This window comes from Nymphalis io, chromosome 3 (genome assembly GCF_905147045.1).
Source record: "Nymphalis io chromosome 3, ilAglIoxx1.1, whole genome shotgun sequence".
Taxonomy (NCBI): domain Eukaryota; kingdom Metazoa; phylum Arthropoda; class Insecta; order Lepidoptera; family Nymphalidae; genus Nymphalis; species Nymphalis io.
The window spans coordinates 10391376-10408641 of record NC_065890.1 but is presented as its reverse complement, the minus strand read 5'-3'; the positions used below and the strand labels follow the sequence as shown (position 1 = coordinate 10408641).

At 32.2% G+C, this 17266-nt stretch overlaps 5 protein-coding genes across 6 annotated transcripts; 2 read left to right on the top strand and 3 right to left on the bottom strand.

Annotated features, from left to right (window-relative positions):
• Nucleotides 1–1378: 1378 nt before the first annotated feature.
• Nucleotides 1379–2719, bottom strand: LOC126781024 (coiled-coil domain-containing protein 43). The gene is made up of 4 exons (XM_050505777.1): nucleotides 2518–2719; nucleotides 2211–2432; nucleotides 1975–2120; nucleotides 1379–1750 (listed from the first exon to the last, which is right to left on the bottom strand). The coding sequence occupies exons 1-4, from the start codon at nucleotides 2680–2682 to the stop codon at nucleotides 1678–1680; spliced, it is 606 nt and encodes a 201-aa protein (XP_050361734.1). The 5' UTR covers nucleotides 2683–2719; the 3' UTR covers nucleotides 1379–1677.
• Nucleotides 2720–3017: 298 nt separating this feature from the next.
• LOC126781020 (proteasome subunit alpha type-7-1) lies at nucleotides 3018–4083 on the top strand. Its single transcript, XM_050505772.1, has 3 exons — nucleotides 3018–3237; nucleotides 3309–3779; nucleotides 3866–4083. Exons 1-3 carry the CDS (start codon nucleotides 3136–3138, stop codon nucleotides 4040–4042), a joined length of 750 nt encoding a protein of 249 aa, XP_050361729.1. The 5' UTR covers nucleotides 3018–3135; the 3' UTR covers nucleotides 4043–4083.
• Nucleotides 4084–4116: 33 nt separating this feature from the next.
• Nucleotides 4117–5550, bottom strand: LOC126781013 (heat shock factor protein 3-like). Its single transcript, XM_050505760.1, has 6 exons — nucleotides 5179–5550; nucleotides 4968–5106; nucleotides 4791–4892; nucleotides 4672–4717; nucleotides 4335–4605; nucleotides 4117–4266 (listed from the first exon to the last, which is right to left on the bottom strand). The coding sequence occupies exons 1-6, from the start codon at nucleotides 5548–5550 to the stop codon at nucleotides 4117–4119; spliced, it is 1080 nt and encodes a 359-aa protein (XP_050361717.1).
• Nucleotides 5551–6122: 572 nt separating this feature from the next.
• On the top strand, nucleotides 6123–12992 carry LOC126781005 (protein FAN-like). Its single transcript, XM_050505747.1, has 13 exons — nucleotides 6123–6311; nucleotides 6383–6983; nucleotides 7461–7532; nucleotides 7782–7984; nucleotides 8393–8636; nucleotides 9099–9221; nucleotides 9470–9731; nucleotides 9981–10407; nucleotides 10967–11055; nucleotides 11439–11571; nucleotides 11824–12028; nucleotides 12496–12640; nucleotides 12757–12992. Exons 1-13 carry the CDS (start codon nucleotides 6298–6300, stop codon nucleotides 12855–12857), a joined length of 2619 nt encoding a protein of 872 aa, XP_050361704.1. The 5' UTR covers nucleotides 6123–6297; the 3' UTR covers nucleotides 12858–12992.
• A 1033-nt stretch (nucleotides 12993–14025) lies between these two features.
• On the bottom strand, nucleotides 14026–17266 carry LOC126781007 (uncharacterized). 2 transcript variants are annotated; one of them, XM_050505751.1, is made up of 2 exons: nucleotides 16758–17266; nucleotides 14026–16496 (listed from the first exon to the last, which is right to left on the bottom strand). In XM_050505751.1, exon 2 carries the CDS (start codon nucleotides 16419–16421, stop codon nucleotides 14274–14276), a length of 2148 nt encoding a protein of 715 aa, XP_050361708.1. In that variant the 5' UTR covers nucleotides 16422–16496; nucleotides 16758–17266; the 3' UTR covers nucleotides 14026–14273. The 2 variants fall into 2 exon arrangements, with proteins under 2 accessions (XP_050361708.1, XP_050361707.1); XM_050505750.1 differs by having other exon boundaries at nucleotides 14026–16513; nucleotides 16764–17266.

Below are 17266 nucleotides of genomic sequence, written 5' to 3'. Positions count from 1 at the left end.
GGTCCTTACATATGAAATTGGCCTTTTGTACGGGAGGAATATAGTCTTTTTTTTTTTGTAAAATATATTTAATTAATCAAAGTATGCACCGTTGTTATCTATGCACTTTTACCATCTCATAAGTAGTTCATTGATCCCTTTACTAAAAAAACCATGGGGGCGAGAATCAATAAACTCTTTGAAGGCGGTTTGGACTGCCGCATCGGAGTTGAATTTTTTTCCTTCTAAGAAGTTGTCCAAATTCCGGAAAAAATGGTAATCTGTTGAAGCAAGGTCCGAGGAGTACGGTAATGTCGCAGACATTCCAATTGTAGCTCATCTAACTTAGTGGTTGTTTGTTGTGCAGTGTGTGGTCTTGCGTTGTCGTGAAGCAGCAGTGGCCTAGAGCGATTGACCAATCTCGGTTGTTTAGCAGCTAGTTCTTCCTTCATGGTTTGCGATTGCTGACAATAGCTATCTGCCGTAATCGTTTGGCCAGATTTTTGAAAGCTGTAGTGAACGACACCGGCGCTAGTCCACCAAACACTCACAAGTAAATTTTTCTGAGTCAATTTTCGTTTAGGGCAGGATTTGGCTGGGTCTCCAGGGTTGAGCTATTGCGACGAGCGGTATAGTATCCACTTTTCATCACAAGTAATGATTCGATTTAAAATCCCTTCTTTATTGTGTCGGTTGAACAAAGTAACACAGCAGTCGACGCGTATTTGCAAGTTCGATTCACTCAATTCATGAGGTACCCATCGTTCAAGTTTTTTTACTTATTCCCGTTTTGCTTTAAGTGGATTAATACAGTTTTATCACTTACCCCGAAGCCTGCAGCTATCTCTGAAGTGCTTTGTGATGGATCCGCTTTTACAATAGCCTTAAATTCTTCATTTTCCACCTTGGTCTCCGGCCGTCCACGGGGTCGGTTCTGAAGGTCGAAGACATCATTAATCCTTCGAGCTGTTTCTGCAGCACTGGTGCCACGGTAGAACTCGTACTCGTAAATATACCGATATTTCATGTTTTCCATTGTGCGGTAACAAGCGACGCCAAAGAAAAAATAATGAGGAAAAAACAAATGAGTAACTGTTTTCAAAACTCAAATGTACCAGCTATATGAATTTATAAATTTGAATTTGGAATTCTTAACCAAAGAGGAGATATTTCAGATCAAAGTGGTCAGTAAGACCAAACGCTAATTTCATATGTAAGGACCTATATGATATATTATTATTTTACTTACTTTTAGTAGATGTAATAAATATAATAATTTATTACACTGAATTTGAAATAATTTAGAGCAAGCTTATAAACAAAACTTGTCAAATAAAACATTATTTTTAATTTAGTATTTATTTTAAATGTTCATAAATATTGTAAAATATTACAAACATTTACAGAGTAACTAAAATACACAGTTTATAGAGAGTAATACCATAATATTCAAAATAATGACCATACGGTGACTATTATCATTATAATTTATCTTAACAAAATATAATCCTGCAGTAAATATACATTTGCAAAATAAACATAAAAACAACTGATTAAAAGACTCAAATTACTGTATAACTATGTCGATCAAATACAGTCTCCAAGATTTTTTAATGTATTTGCAAAACAACAACATAACTTTCCAACTTATTTGTTAATAGTTTAAGCAGCTTGTAAGGCTTCAGACATTTAAGGTAGCTATCTCTTTCTTTCCCCTTTTTGTGTTTTGCGTTTATCCTTCTTTTCTTCTTTTAATGCTTTTTGTTTCTCTCTGAAATTAAATACATTAATGAGACACATATTTTTGTCATTATTTCAGACCAAAATAAGATACATATTTCACTAAAATTATTATTGAATAATTGTAATGACTGTATAAATAATAAAAAATAGATTTGTTCAAAGAGAATTGAGTGTAGTATTTGCTCTCTTTCACATTATGAAATATGTAAATATATATATAACAACATTGTCCTATGTTGTCAAAGAACTTACCTATCTTCTTTGTCTTTTTCTTTTTTACGTTGAGCTTCAAGACGAGCATTTTCTCTTCGCTCACGAGCAGCAGCAGCAACATCTAAAGCATTTGTGTTTCTTACTAAATCTTGGCGATCGGTTTCCTCTTCATGTTCTTGATCTTGCTGAAAAATAAAGGTATGTTTATTATTTATACTAAGCAGACACAATAAAAGAAAAAAAAGACAGTTTCATTTTACTTTGGACATAGCTACCTCATTATCAGACAGCTGACTATACTGAGACAATATAGCTTCTCGTATTCTCTTCTCTTCATCTGTATACTCGCGACGAGCAGTAGTCGCTAAGGATTGAGATTCCAATAACTTGGCTAACTGAATATCAACGTCTGCTGCAGATTTGGGATTTTCTTCTTTAGGTTTACACAACTCCCACTTATCTAGTATTTCATTAACGTGATCTGATATGTCTTTGTCCTAAAAGGAATTAAATTTTTCTCTTAGAAATTTGTAATGAAACGCATTGGAATAAATATTCTAACCATTACGTTAAATTACTTACAACAATCTCAGATAGTATGCCTTCTAAAGCGTCTTTTTTTTCTTCTAAAGTTTCTTCACTTTCTAAAATACCTGATATGTAACTTCCAAACACCCCTTCATCAGTTTTTAATAATCTTAGTTTATCACTTAACCATAGGCCAAATTCGCCTTCGGCAGTCGCCATGTTGACATTATGACTATTTCAATTAATCAATTATCAATATTCTCCATCTTTTTCTTTGACACTATTTGTCAGATTCTATAGATTAAAAATGACCAGTCAAAAAAGGCGCTTTAGACTTATTTCAATAATCATTCTTATCCCGATAAAAACCAACAAACTAAACTTTTTGCAAATTATTAAATGCAATATATATCATAATAATCATCAATTTTTTTTACAAAATCTGTTATTATTTTTTTCTATTCATTACTTTTAGTTTTATGGGTGCCAAACTAATTTTATTTACTCTATGACAAATGTAGGTACTTTATTTTGTCTTTTCTCCAAAATGTCAAGTTGCGAGTTAAATTGTCTTGTCATGATATAGTCTGTGTTGATCGAAGTAGTCTTGTTTCGGTGTAACAATTACTAAGCATATTCTATTTGTTAACATTTTCACCTGTACATTTAAAAATGTCTGCTAGATACGATAGAGCTATTACAGTTTTTTCACCAGACGGTCATTTATTACAAGTAGAATACGCACAAGAAGCTGTCCGAAAGGGATCAACAGCGGTATGTACCTCTGTAAAGTTAGAACTTCATACTTGGTTTTACTTTCTATGAAGCATAACTATTCATTTTAGGTTGGTGTTAGAGGAAAAGATGTTGTTGTATTAGGCGTTGAAAAGAAATCTGTTGCTAAACTTCAAGAAGAAAGAACTGTACGAAAGATATGTCTACTCGACGATCATGTTGTCATGGCATTTGCCGGCTTAACTGCAGACGCACGTATTCTCATTAATCGCGCACAAATTGAGTGTCAGTCTCATAAACTAACAGTAGAGGATCCTGTTACACTTGAATACATAACAAGGTATATTGCTGGGCTCAAGCAAAAGTACACTCAAAGTAATGGACGTCGCCCATTTGGTATATCATGTTTGATTGGAGGTTTTGATTATGATGGTCTGCCACATCTCTTTCAAACTGAACCATCTGGGATATACTATGAATGGAAGGCAAATGCTACTGGTAGATCTGCTAAAACTGTCCGTGAATTCTTAGAAAAAAATTATACTGCAGATGAGGTAGCTACTGAAAATGGTGCAGTAAAGGTAAATTGATATTTGTTTAGAGCATTTTTTATGTACACAAATAAAATTTGAATGTGTATAAAATATGATGTATATTTTTTTTATAGCTTGCAATTCGTGCCCTCCTTGAAGTAGTACAATCTGGGCAGAAAAACTTAGAAATTGCAGTAATGAGACGAAATCAACCAATGCAAATGCTGGATATGGATACCATAAATTCATATGTCTCTGTAATTGAAAAAGAAAAAGAAGAAGAAGCTGAAAAGAAGAAACAGAAGAAATAATTTTTTTTAAATAGCTACTTTAATACATTGCAAAAATTTTACATGAATTTTTAATTTCATACAAAACAAATAATCTAAGAATTTAATAAATCAATAGTTTGAGAAATTTGAGAGTAAAGCTCCCTAAAATTAGATAAACCTTCTTGATTAGAGCCTTTATTATCTATTATATCATATAACATTTGGTCCCATTCTCCATGATAATGATTTAAGTCATTATCTTTCTGTAAAGAAATACATATTTGTTATACAAGATAGTAATGTTAATAAGAATGAAAAGAGAATATATCACCTCAGCCATAGCTCCATCATCAATCTGACTATTTACTGAAGGCAAAACACAGTTTAATGAATTGCATTCATTAGATGCTTCACTAATTTTAACATGTTGATCAATGTCACTGTTTATATTAAATTCTGCTAACAATTCAACATCAGATTTCTTTTCAGTAGGTTCATTAAGATCTGGCATACTAAGAAATTGAGATGAAAAGTTTACATTGTTCTGTTGGCATGTGTCCATATTACCAGAAAAATCCATAAGACCATCCTGTGGCAAGTCCCTATTGAACAAAAAAAAGTATAAATCATATTCTTATTTTGGATAACTTGTAAATTGACTAACTTACCCATAGTTCGTAGTGCTTGAGTTTTCATTGATACTGTGAACAGTATCTGTATGAGAAGAATATAAGGATTGGAAATTGGAATGTTAAAATTAAGTTAAGGATAGGAACGAGGAAAAGACCTGGTTTAGTAAATTCTTTTTGAGTGTTCATGTTAACATTGTCTGTTATAAGCCAATCAAGTTCAATATTTTCTTCCTCTTCACAGAAATCGTCTGTCGAATCTGAAATCATTGTAACTTTTAATGATTGGATATATTTTTTGTTTATATCGTTATTTTGCAACAATTAAATCTTACCAACATATTGAGAATTACAATCTTTTGATGAATTCAATACAAGCAAATCTTGTGCTGCTTTCTTCAACGCTAAACGTAAAGCACGACGTGCCTTTTGTAAAGGGGAGATGTAAATAATTTGATCAGAATTTTCTAAAGTCTAAAAAAACTTATTGGTTAAATAAAATAACATATTAAAAATGAATTAAGAGAAAAATGAAAAATACTAAACCTTCGGCTTAAAACCTCTTTTTATAGTTAAAGCTTTTCTAGTTATTTTATTAAGCAATTCGGGTCTTCCGAACTGAAAGTTATCGTGGATAAATTCATGCATATAAGGGTTGCTGGAATTACATAAAGGATCTTGAAGATGAGATGTAACTTTCCGGAAGCCGTATAAATTTAGTTGTCTAATAAAACTGGAGATGTTAGTTGTCTTGAAGATAGAATGGTCGCATTTTAAATAATGCTGAAGAACTCTATAGTTTAATAAAATGGTTCGACCTGTACCACCCCATAATATTGCATCAGTATGTAAATTGAGCAAATACCACAACTTTTGTGGAAAACGCATTTGCAATATAGCATTTGTAGCCTCTTGCATTTTCACAAACAAGTTATACGCCTTATATTACTTTTAAAAAAGATAATTAATTACAACTTTTTTAGCTACTGTTAAAATTCGCGCCGAATATTATTTTGCATACGCCATATTACTTTTTATTTTTCTTAATATTGGTATTTGGTTCATAATAACATTACTCAAACAAGTCAAATTCATGCTGTAAATGAAATCATTCGACAATATTAAGATTACTACTACACTTATCACACTACATTTTTTTTACAATTACTATAATTATTATAAAACCTCGTTTTTAATATAATATTCAAACAATTCCGTACTATTTATTAAAGATTCTTGTGGTTGCAGTTTTTTTTCGTATTACAATAATAATTATTGTAATATGGAATCATCACTTACGATTATAGATTAAATAAAGTCGAAGAGCAGATCTCTTAAAATAGAAATGTCAATTCAATTTGACATAATTTTTATGGCTTGACATTTGTCGTTGATCTGTTTTTGTTGAACTATTTTAATGAATTATGTTTAAATAAAAAACATTTTAAGGATAACTAATCTTATAAATTACTTGTCTTACCTAGTCTATAATATTAGTTGTAATAAAAAAGATAAGAATCATCTTGTAGTGATAGTTAGTGTCCTTTTTAAGAAATTATACATTTATAAACAAAGTAAATTTGTATATGCAAACTAAACCAATTTTAGATTTATACGATGAAAGTTTAATTTATTTAAAATAACAAGAAGGAATTATTAGCAAACATGAATAAATCAAGGTACTTTGACATTTTATTTGCACAATATATAACAATGTTTGCAACAACTTCTAATTGAATTAATGTTACAGGTTTTCTATGTTGCTATTGGAACCAGGTGAGATTTATTTTGAAGACTATTCCTGTACTATGAATATAGAGACAAAAACAGGATGTGGACAGCAAGGACGCTTAAAGCTTTGTTCTAAATCTCTAGTTTTTGAACCTAGAGAGTGGGCACAACCATTGATTAAGTTACATTTTAAAGAATGTATTGAGATAGATACAGTACCAAATGAAAGTTCGAATAATACTAATATGATAAAAGTAAAAGTCAAACAATATTCAGAAATGTTAGAGGAAAACATTTTAGCACCTTATAAATTTATATATGAAAGTATGGATTTCTTTTTTTTGTTCGATTTTGCATCTGCTGATGAATGCTTGCGTCAAATGCAGCAACTGCTGAGAGCTTCAACGCTGCATGCCCCAGAGCACAACAGCATGGTGGCAACAATTCTACATTCACGCTATACTAGAATGATATTTGATACAGTTATGATGGAAGATTTTACAGAAAAAATTATCTGCGAATTCCAAACTGAAAAGATTTCTCCTTTAGTTAGGCATCAAGGAAAACTGGCCGTGACGCCTACTACTCTTTATTTTCAGCCTTTTAGTAATATTGAAAATGTAAGTATCAAAGAATATGTAGTATTTAAAAATAAAATATTGAATGTATTACTTACCATACTTTTATAATTCACTTTCCTAAATTTTTTGGGATTGTGAATGGAAACTAAGAAAAAAAAACAAAATAGATAACTAGTTTTCGACCGTGGCTCAGCTTGCTTGTTGGGGACAGGTGTTAGTTATAAGAAGTATATATTCATGGTTTACGCTCTCCTTGTGGTTCAAGTGTGCTTCATAAGAAATTTTATTAAAATTGAATCAGTGGTTTAGCTGTGAAAGCATAACAGACAGGCAAAGTGACTTTTGCAGTTAAAATATGAGTATGGATTACTACATTAACAAATTAAATATATAGGTGAAATGATTTTTTCAAATATAATTTTACTAATTTTGTTAACATGGGTTAACATGTATTATATTAAAGAAATATATTAAAATAAATAAATAATAACTTGACAAGTTGTTATTGAATTTCAGAGTCCAATTCTTAAGATGAAACTTGAACACATGAAAAGGATATATAAAAGAAGATTTTTATTAAGGCAAGTTGTATGTATCTGTGTATGTTGTCAATTATTTTTTTGCTTGTAATTTTTATTTACTTTCTTGAAATCATTAATAAAAATGGCTTCTGTGATTTTATTGCTTGCAATTAATTTCAACCTAAGTATATCAATGTTGTAGAAGAATAAACAATAACGTAACTAAAGCATAAATTACACAAAATGTCTGTTTGTGTTTTATTTTTAATGAATGTTTATAATTTTAATATATTTAATTTGGTTTATTTCATTTTAGGGACTCGAAATCTATTGTGCTGTAGAAAGCCCAATCTCACATATTTATTTATCTTTCCAAAGTGAAAAGGATAGAAATAGGGCATACCAAATACTGGAAGAATCTCCTAATGTTAAATTAGAACGAGTGCACATTGAGGAGATGACACTACAATGGCAAAATGGAGTTGTATCTAATTTTGATTATTTGATGCATTTAAACTGGTAATTATTTTTGTTTTATCAGTATGTTTGGCTTATAGTTCATGCATTTTTTTAATTTGTTTTATACTAACAACCCACATGACACTTCTAATTTCATTAAATTTATATTGGAAACAGTAAAAATTAATGCAATTCAATTAAATTTCATTTTTCCTACCATTTTATCATAAATTATGATAATATCGTATAAAAATTTTTGTACAATATAAATTTTTATAATGACTCAAATTAACAATATATAGTTTATTTCTCACATGTTTATTTAATAATTAAGTCAAATTATTATAAAATTAATTGTTTGTTTGAAATAGTCTTTTAGATATTTCCAAAAAATGGTTGTTTGTCTGTTCTATTAATAAATCTTTTAACAATTTATATCCAACAATGTTGGTATTGATATTTTTTTAGCCTTGCAGATAGGAGTAAAAATGATCTCACTCAATACCCAGTGTTTCCATGGGTGATTGCAGACTACACCTCAGAAACATTGGATTTAGAATCAGTACAAACATTCCGAAATCTGTCTAAACCAATGGGAGCCTTGAATCCTGACCGGCTGGAAAAATTACTGGAAAGATACCACGAGATGTCCGATCCAAAGTTTTTATATGGATCTCATTATTCAGCACCCGGCCTCGTATTATTTTATTTAGTAAGTTATTTTCAGTTATAGAAACTAAATCTTAAAAAAAATTATGTTTTCTGTTTCAGTTATAATATATACTTATACTATACAATATATACTTTGTACTTGTACAGTACAGTAACAGCCTGTGAATGTCCCACTGCTGGGCTAAGGCCTCTCCCTTTTGAGGAGAAGGTTTGGAGCTTATTCCACCACGCTGCTCCAATGAGTGTTGGTAGAATACACATGTGGCATAATTTCACATGCAGGTTACCTCACGATGTTTTCCTTTACCGTTAAGCACGAGATGAATTATAATCACAAATTAAGCACATGAAAATTCAGTGGTGCTTGCCTGGGCTTGAACCCACGATCGTCGGTTAAGATTCACGCGTTCTAACCACTAGGCCATCTCGGCTTGTTGTACTTACTTGTTTCTTATATTTTGAGTTTAAATAAACAATATTTTTTTATAACAAACTGTTTTAGGTTCGAAAATATCCTCAATACATGTTGTGTCTCCAAAATGGAAGATTCGATCATCCAGATCGAATGTTTAACTCTGTAAAAGACGTCTACAATAATTGCTTGAAGAATATGTCTGATTTTAAAGTAAGTACTAATTCAGTGCTGCTTGCCCGGGTTTTAACACAAAATCTTCGGTAAAGATTTACATGTTCTTATATATGGACCATCTCGGCTTTGTATAGAATAGATTAAAATAAACTTGAAGTTGAAAGTATATTTTATTATACACCTTGTAGTATTTTATTTGCATTTGTTTACAAAATTGATTATAACAAAAATTATTTATACTAGTTAATGTTAACACAGTTATATAAATAAAAATCGGTTTATAGGAACTTGTTCCAGAGTTCTATGACACAAATGCAAAAGGAGATTTTTTGCTGAATATGTATGATATCGATTTTGGGGAGAGACATAATGGCAGTAAAGTAGACAACGTAAATCTCCCGCCCTGGGCCGTGTCTCCAAAGGATTTCGTGAATAAACTCAGGGAAGCCTTGGAGTCAGAGTATGTGTCTAGGCATTTACATTTATGGATTGATCTCATATTTGGTTATAAGCAAAGAGGAGAAGAGGCTGTAAAAGCTTTTAACGGTTTGTATATTTCTGTTAAATTAATATTATTTAATATTAAATTGTATAATAATGTTATGTTAAATATGTATACATATGTATATAAAATCGCCAATACTTTTTTACAATATTTAAAAAAAAAACACTAGCATCCTTATTTTCATTTTTAAAATATGTTGAATATTAAAGACGTAATCATTATATCGAATTAAACGAAAATATACAGTTTTTTAATTTAGAAACGTTATAATATTCCTGTTTTATTTTTAGTGTTCCATCACGTCTGTTACGAAGGATCGGTTGACCTTGAATGCATTTACGATATGAACGATCGACACGCTCTGGAAGTTCAAATAATGGAATTCGGTCAAGTTCCCAAGCAGCTGTTCACAAAACCACACGTCAGGAAAATTTTATCAAAAGTTCTGAAACCTTTATCGAATAAAAGTTATGATAATCATGATTATGAATACAGTATGGAATGCGTGAATACTATAAGGTTGCACAAGGAAGCTGTGACGTCAGCGCTGCGGACGGGCGACCGGGTGATATCGGTTTGTAAGGATGGAACTCTGAAAGTGTATGACATGGTACAGAGGAAGCAGATACGGAGTGTTATATTGTGTTCGACGCCGCTCAGCTCGTGTGTCATGGTGGACGAGAATATCGTGGCCGCTGGTTCCTGGGACAACGAAATGTAATGTTCTATATAAAATCTATTTATATACAATAGAAAGGCAGAGGATAAATGGAATCGTAAAATACATAATATGTATGTGTGTATAGAGGTGACTCTATACACACATAATGTATTTTACTATATCATTAGTTCTTAGTATGCAGTTTTTGCTTCTTGAAAAATATTGCGACATTACATCCGCGTAACCCCAAGTTGAGGATAGAATGGAACGAATGCAAGCGTTGCGTTGCATTTTTATATTTAGTCACAACTATTGCAAGTATCGCTTGCTATCAAATGAATGATTCGTAAATAAAATATGATCAAAATCATTCATCGAACATTATTGTTTGACTGTATTATTGTTTAATTGAAACAAATGTAACAGTTTATTCAAATACTTAACACAGCTTTGCCTTCGAATCTTATGATTAATATTTTCACAGCTGGAGTAATCAGCGATATTTAATCCTTATAGAGTTTTACTAGTTACTTTTAGCGAAAATAACGAATATCTGAGCTGCTATCCGAATCTTATCTTTATAAGAAGTAAATACAATAAGCGGTTTATTTTCAGATATTTATACGACGTCGAATTTGGTCGGGTCGTTGAGAGCTTTCGAGCGCACGACGATTCAGTGAGCTGTTTGAAATGGTTGCAGAAAGGTAAGAATAATTAATGTAGTAAATATTAATTAATGTAGTATATACGGGCTTTTTGATAGTTTGCATAGTTTAGTTTATGTATGTAACATATTTTACTTGGTGATAGGACTTTGTAAAAACCCGTTTGGGTAGGTGGGTGGTACCTACCCATCATCACATATTCTACTGCCAAACAGAAATACGCGGTGTTTTTGTGTTCCGGTTTGAATGGTGAGTTAACCAGTGTTACAGCAAGGAATATAATAACATCTTCGCTCCCAATGTTGGTGGCGCATTGACGATCCAAGGAATGGTTAATATTTCTTACAGCGCCACCGTCTATGGGCGATGGTGACCAGTTACCATAATTAATTTAATTGATTGCTTTTATATTTGGATTCCAGATCGCTTGTTGGTGTCGGGCGGCTGGGACGGCGTGGTGCGCGTGTGGGGCCACGTGGGCACCGCGGGGCACGCTCTGCGCGGCCTGAAGGCGGAGTTCGACCACGACGGGAAAATCAACACGGTTGCCTACAGGTCTGTAGAAAAGTCTTTAGTTTGTATTAACATACACGCTATCTGAATGTGTCAGTCTTTTAACAGTTTTAAGCATACAGGTCGGTTTATAAACACATGCGCCGATCCAAAAGTAATTTCATATTCATTTAAAATATTCAAATCTATCTATATATTAAAAACGATAACTAAATAATATATTTATAATATTTGCTTTCGTGTTATTATGTAAATCAACGAAAAAGAGAAATTAGATTATATTTTAATTCGCAGATACCGAAGACACATACTCGACATATTTGCGGGCACGTCGGACGGCGAAGTATTCGTATGGGATTATTCTACGAAGGAACTCATTAACAAGATCAAAGTCCATACATCGGCTGTGAGCGGCGTGTGTCTCTTGTGCGAAGACAGAATTGTCACAACCAGTGAGAATGGAGACCTGAGTGTTACAGATCTCAGTGTTTTAAACTCGGTAATACTAAATTATATTATAAGAGTTAGAAATATTATTTAATCGTATTGCTAAAGTCATCGTAAGCGATTATATAAGTATAAACTACAATTTAAAGACAAATGATTGCTTAACGAAAACACAAATATTTTTTGTAATATTTTTATAAGCAATAAACGGGTTGGTATTACGGTAACAAAAAGGAAATTTCTAGTATTCTATATTTTAGCATTTTTATAAAGAGCGAAACACCATAGCAGAGCTATGAATTAGGATACTTATTTTATTTTACTTAATCGCCGTTTGCTCGCCTGCCTACCATTATTAAAGTTTTACCTTGTAAGATTTACATACGATGCTGTGTAGTTTTTTTCTAGAACTGAAACTTTGTAATATGAAATTGGTTCGAATGATCTTGTATAAGTGTTGATATCATGTCACTAAAAACCGTTATTTTAATAAAAAGTATGTGTACATATGTGTTTTAGGTTTATCAAAAACAGGTATCTGCGACGATTACTAGTATCTGTTGTGACGGTGCCTGCTTGTTGTGGCTGGGAGGGAGCTCCGGAACGTTGCTGCAATGGAACATTATCACGGTGGCGCAGCTGAGCGAAGAACAGGCACACGATGGTAGTACTTTTAATTAATTAATAAGACTGCAGTCTATATTTTGTAATTATATAAAGTTTATTTACATACATTAACATACAATGCTTAGGAATAAATTATTATGCTTGTATTTTCAGATTTGATACAGAGTATACACTTCGATTGCCCTTCAAAGACTCTTATCACAGCAAGTAACGATAAGTCGATCAAAGTATGGCAATTAACACGGAGATCCTGACCTTACATAATTTACTTTTATTTCAGTATTATATTTACGTTTCTATATTTTTGTAATTGTTTGAAAATTTTAAAGAAAATAAAGATATACATTAAATATATAACTATATAAGACAATAAAGTGATATTATATTAGGATGACTGTTTTCTTTGTGCCTTTCTTATATGTATTATTCGGCTGTGAATAGATCTTTCAATCTCGAAATGCAAAATAAAATTCATAGTAAAAATCAATACTCATTGTATCGTTTCATCAATTAATAACATTTCTAGTTCCATATATTCGATGTGTGTGTGTGTGTGTGTGACATCACTAAAAAATTAACAAAATGAAAGTGGCTGGGTGCAGCATTTGTTATAATAATATGATAATGAATTCAGGATTAAACTGTTACTCATTGTGTGCCTTTTCACGGGCGTGCGTCAGATGAAGTACGAAAATGGGGTTTCGAGACCCGTGATTGAACTAAAAATAGCCTGTGTCGTGCCAACGTGTGACCACGCTATCTACTAGATGGCGTTTGTAACATATTACGTTGAAACCTAATTTTCGTTATCGTAGATGCTCCTAAAATACTCTTTGATGCTATGTTAATACGTAAAGAACTACACGTTTTTAAACGATTGTTAAAATATAATATTATTTCTCATATAAAACTGAAAAGAATATTATTACGTATTTTTAAAATATTTAAAACAATTATAACGAGTGATTTTCCGCCCGTATACACCTAGAAAGAAAAAATCGTGCCGGTAGTAAAAATGGCCTTAATTTATGACTGTAAACACCATTAGGACAACGGAAAATTTTATACGAAATAAATTACTATGTAATATGTTATTATATTACGTACGTCATATATTATTTTAGGACTCATTTAATTCCAAACAAAATATAGTTCTATTTTTTTTTAACTTAATTGACACACGCATTGTTCTACAGTTTTTTAGAGGGCCGAAATTATAAGTATACCTGATATTTTATAAATACCGGATGTTTTGTTTATGCTATCTATAATATTAGGCAATGAACTGTCGATTGATCAAATACATTAGATCACCGGGAAGAACTTAGGATTGTTGAGAATGCATATAATATTATTATTATAGACATTTAAATTAATTATTTTGTTGATCAAATACATCTATTAAAATAATAATTCGGGTGATAATTTAAATAATATTTTATTACTTTAACCTAAAATTGTAATACTTAATTTTAGAGATAAATAAATTCTATAACATGGCTTAAGTCCTTATCATACTTAAGTAAAACATTTGAGTAATTATTATATCGGGTATTTTTTTGATAAAATAATTAAAATATAATGATAATATTGAAGTTCCAATTAATATAATGAAAAACTTAGTAACATAATAATTCATTGAAGGAGTTAAACTACAACAAATAATATAACTACACTGTAACAGACTCTACCATAGTCTTTTTTATAAGTTCACCAAAGTTTTCAGTAGTGTCACTTGTTTCACCTTCAGTCAAAGTTTGAACTTGTTCGGTTTGAACTATTGGGACATTTTCATTGACCTGAACGGAATGATCTAAGTTAAGTAGCGTATTGTGACTAAACCAATTTTCATCATTCTCTACAGCTTGTAACTTATTGCTTTGTTGATATGGCATTGTCATTAAAGTTGTATAATGAGAGTCTACTTTGTTATCGGTGTTTACACAGTCTGGGACATTTTTATACATATCATAATGATTATGCGAAATCGATTGGTACGGTATCGAAGTGTGTTCAGACATGCTAGTGCTTGGTTTCTGCATGTAATCTGAGACGTACATGTGACCATAATGATTGAGCATAGACATTTGTGAATTATGTGCAAATTCTTCAAAACTAGCCGCAGAAAAACTTTGCAATCCCTTGAAGTGGTGACTGTCTGGATATTGTTGTTCATATGAGTAACTGAGATCACATTGATATCTTTGCATATTGTTGGCCATTGTGTTATATTCCATAGTATTGGTGGCGTGATAAGGTGGGCCTTTACCTTGGAGAATATTCGACGTGTAGGGCTCATGATTTCGATGGTCAGATTTATCTTCAAAGGTCATCATATTATTAATTTTTAAATTTCTATGGTCTACAGGATCACCTCTAAAATTAAATGTATCATTTGGATTACTATTAGAACTATTCAAAGTATGGTGTATATTGGTAAAGTTGCCTGTAATACAAGATTCCATTCCCAATCTAGGAGGTAGATTTATACTAGTAATTGCAGATTCTGCGTGATTATGGCAGTTTTCTTTATTGTACGGTATAGTGGATACACAAGAAGCGGCATTTGCACTATGTGCTTCAGCCCATTTTCTTTTAGCAGCTTCTTCGTTTTCTTCATTTTTCTTTTCGAGGCCTATTCTCATAAGTGTATTGATAAAGTGAGTTCGTACTCTCATAGGGTTAAACTCAATTCGACCAGTGGTGTTACAGCATCCATCTCTAGTACAACCACAAGGGAAATTAAGTCTATCGACTTGACATTTAATGCCTGCTAGACTACAAGAACAGTTATCTGGATTGCAAACACCCTTACAAGCGCAACCACAGAATTCACGAGATGTTCTAATGTCTCTACATTCATCTTTCTCATAGCCTTCAATTTTTCGTACACCAGCTGCTCTTAATAAAGCTCGCCTCTGCCTCGTTGGTACCGGTTGCAAAAAATAATAACTATCTAAATCTAACTCGGATTCAGATATATCACTAGTTTCTTCTTCAGTATCACTATCTTCACTAGACGATAGAGATACTCCCTGTAGAGTGTGTCGTTCACTTTTTATCTGCTGTAAAATTTGTCTATGCAACCGCCTCTGTTCTAATGCATGTTCGACTAATGTAAACTTGTGTATATGGCTATGTTCCCACTCCATTCCTAAAGTGGAGCCTCCTTGAGAAGGCACACATGTGAAACCTTGAGCTCTAGGAAAATAGAAGACTGTCACATTATCGAACTGTATTTTGTGTTTCTTTTTCTTCAACTGAGGTTCATCATTTTGTTCATAATCATATTTTCTTTTAAGGCTACTTTTTAGGGGTTTTTTAGCAGCTTCGATGGAATTATGGTCCACATTTTCTTGATTATTATCACTAGAAAAAGCATTAACATCGATTTCGTCTTTGTCTGGTTGTAAAGTGCTTGGTTCGCTCGGGCAAGGTAGTGCCATATTGAAGCTTGGTAGTTTACCATCATCTGGACTTTCTGAACCTAATCCCGAGTCACTGCCATCAGATCTATCGCGTGCATCTTCTTCTCTATCGTTCAGTGCACAGTCGCTCGGGAGACTTCCAAGCGCAGAATCTTCACTATCTGCCGATGCTGTATCTGTTTTTATGTCGTCTATGTCACTTAGAGTATCGTTGTCATCTAACTTTTCAGCATAATCTATCTTACTATCACTGCTCTCATAAAATGGAGAGCTATTTATATTTACATTATTTTGTTCATCGCTACCACTTAAATCTTCACTATTAACATCACTGTCACTATTTTTTTCGTTTTTTGTCACATCTAAGTACTCTTTGCTGGGCTCTTCCATTTCGGCTAGACGGTTTTTATTGCTAGATTAAACTACTTGTTCCTCTGATTTTTGCGTCGATTCGTAACTGTAGCACTCTTGTATATTACTATCTGTAAAATAAATTATTAATTTATCATCTTAGTACGTTAAAGCATATAGCTTACTTTATATACGAAAAAAAAAAAACGATAAAAGCCAATTCTTATTTAACATTACAGTACCAAAATAATTACTATTATATACAAAATTGAGGTCAAACAAAGTTAAAAATTGTTGCACTAAAGTTTGGTGCAAGGCACCCGTCGAGTTTGAACGGAGCAGCATTATAAATCAAACAAAATGATAATACAAAACCGGTACCTGTTTCAAAAGTCCGTGGCCTCAACGGGCTTCACCGGCATTCATTTGAGTGTCTTCGAATTCTCCAGTCCATTATGACTCATTACACAGGCTGCTGATCATTCCTATATACTAAGATCAGCAGTCAACAACTAAGCAAGGAGTCATAATTTTTATTAATTCAGTTATCAATATTCACAGTACCAAGCAAATATCACTTTAATGTTCAACAAATTAAGGTCCTTTTTGCCACTCGCGGTTCACTGGTGACGCGAAGTATCGTTCTCTATTTATTTATTTTCTGCTTTATTTTGATATTTTTTCTACAAATATTTCCACCGTATACGTAATGAGTTTAACCAGTTTGATGTTGTAAAAACTAACAACACAACACATTATACAAATTACTTAATCTTAAAAACCAACATCAACACGATTTAATCGCACATAGAGAGCTCACTTTTACTACAACGAACTTGCCGTTCCCACTCTCGTAATCATACACGACGACTCTTGAGCGACGC

Bases quoted from the DNA above. Each gene is read 5' to 3' on its own strand.
- LOC126781024 (XM_050505777.1), bottom strand. From the start codon at position 2,682: ATGGCGACTGCCGAAGGCGAATTTGGCCTATGGTTAAGTGATAAACTA. The intron at 2,433-2,517 runs GTAAGTAATTTA...AATTCCTTTTAG, and splicing joins GCATACTATCTGAGATTGTT to GACAAAGACATATCAGATCA. The intron at 1,751-1,974 runs GTAAGTTCTTTG...ATTTAATTTCAG, and splicing joins GAAAAAGACAAAGAAGATAG to AGAGAAACAAAAAGCATTAA.
- LOC126781013 (XM_050505760.1), bottom strand. From the start codon at position 5,550: ATGCAAGAGGCTACAAATGCTATATTGCAAATGCGTTTTCCACAAAAG. The intron at 4,606-4,671 runs GTAAGTTAGTCA...TTTGTTCAATAG, and splicing joins TCAAGCACTACGAACTATGG to GGACTTGCCACAGGATGGTC. The intron at 4,267-4,334 runs GTGATATATTCT...ATTTCTTTACAG, and splicing joins ATGATGGAGCTATGGCTGAG to AAAGATAATGACTTAAATCA.
- LOC126781020 (XM_050505772.1), top strand. From the start codon at position 3,136: ATGTCTGCTAGATACGATAGAGCTATTACAGTTTTTTCACCAGACGGT. The intron at 3,238-3,308 runs GTATGTACCTCT...TATTCATTTTAG, and splicing joins TCCGAAAGGGATCAACAGCG to GTTGGTGTTAGAGGAAAAGA. The intron at 3,780-3,865 runs GTAAATTGATAT...TTTTTTTTATAG, and splicing joins CTGAAAATGGTGCAGTAAAG to CTTGCAATTCGTGCCCTCCT.
- LOC126781005 (XM_050505747.1), top strand. The intron at 7,985-8,392 runs GTAATTATTTTT...ATATTTTTTTAG, and splicing joins TATTTGATGCATTTAAACTG to CCTTGCAGATAGGAGTAAAA. The intron at 9,222-9,469 runs GTAAGTACTAAT...ATCGGTTTATAG, and splicing joins AGAATATGTCTGATTTTAAA to GAACTTGTTCCAGAGTTCTA.
- LOC126781007 (XM_050505751.1), bottom strand. From the start codon at position 16,421: ATGGAAGAGCCCAGCAAAGAGTACTTAGATGTGACAAAAAACGAAAAA.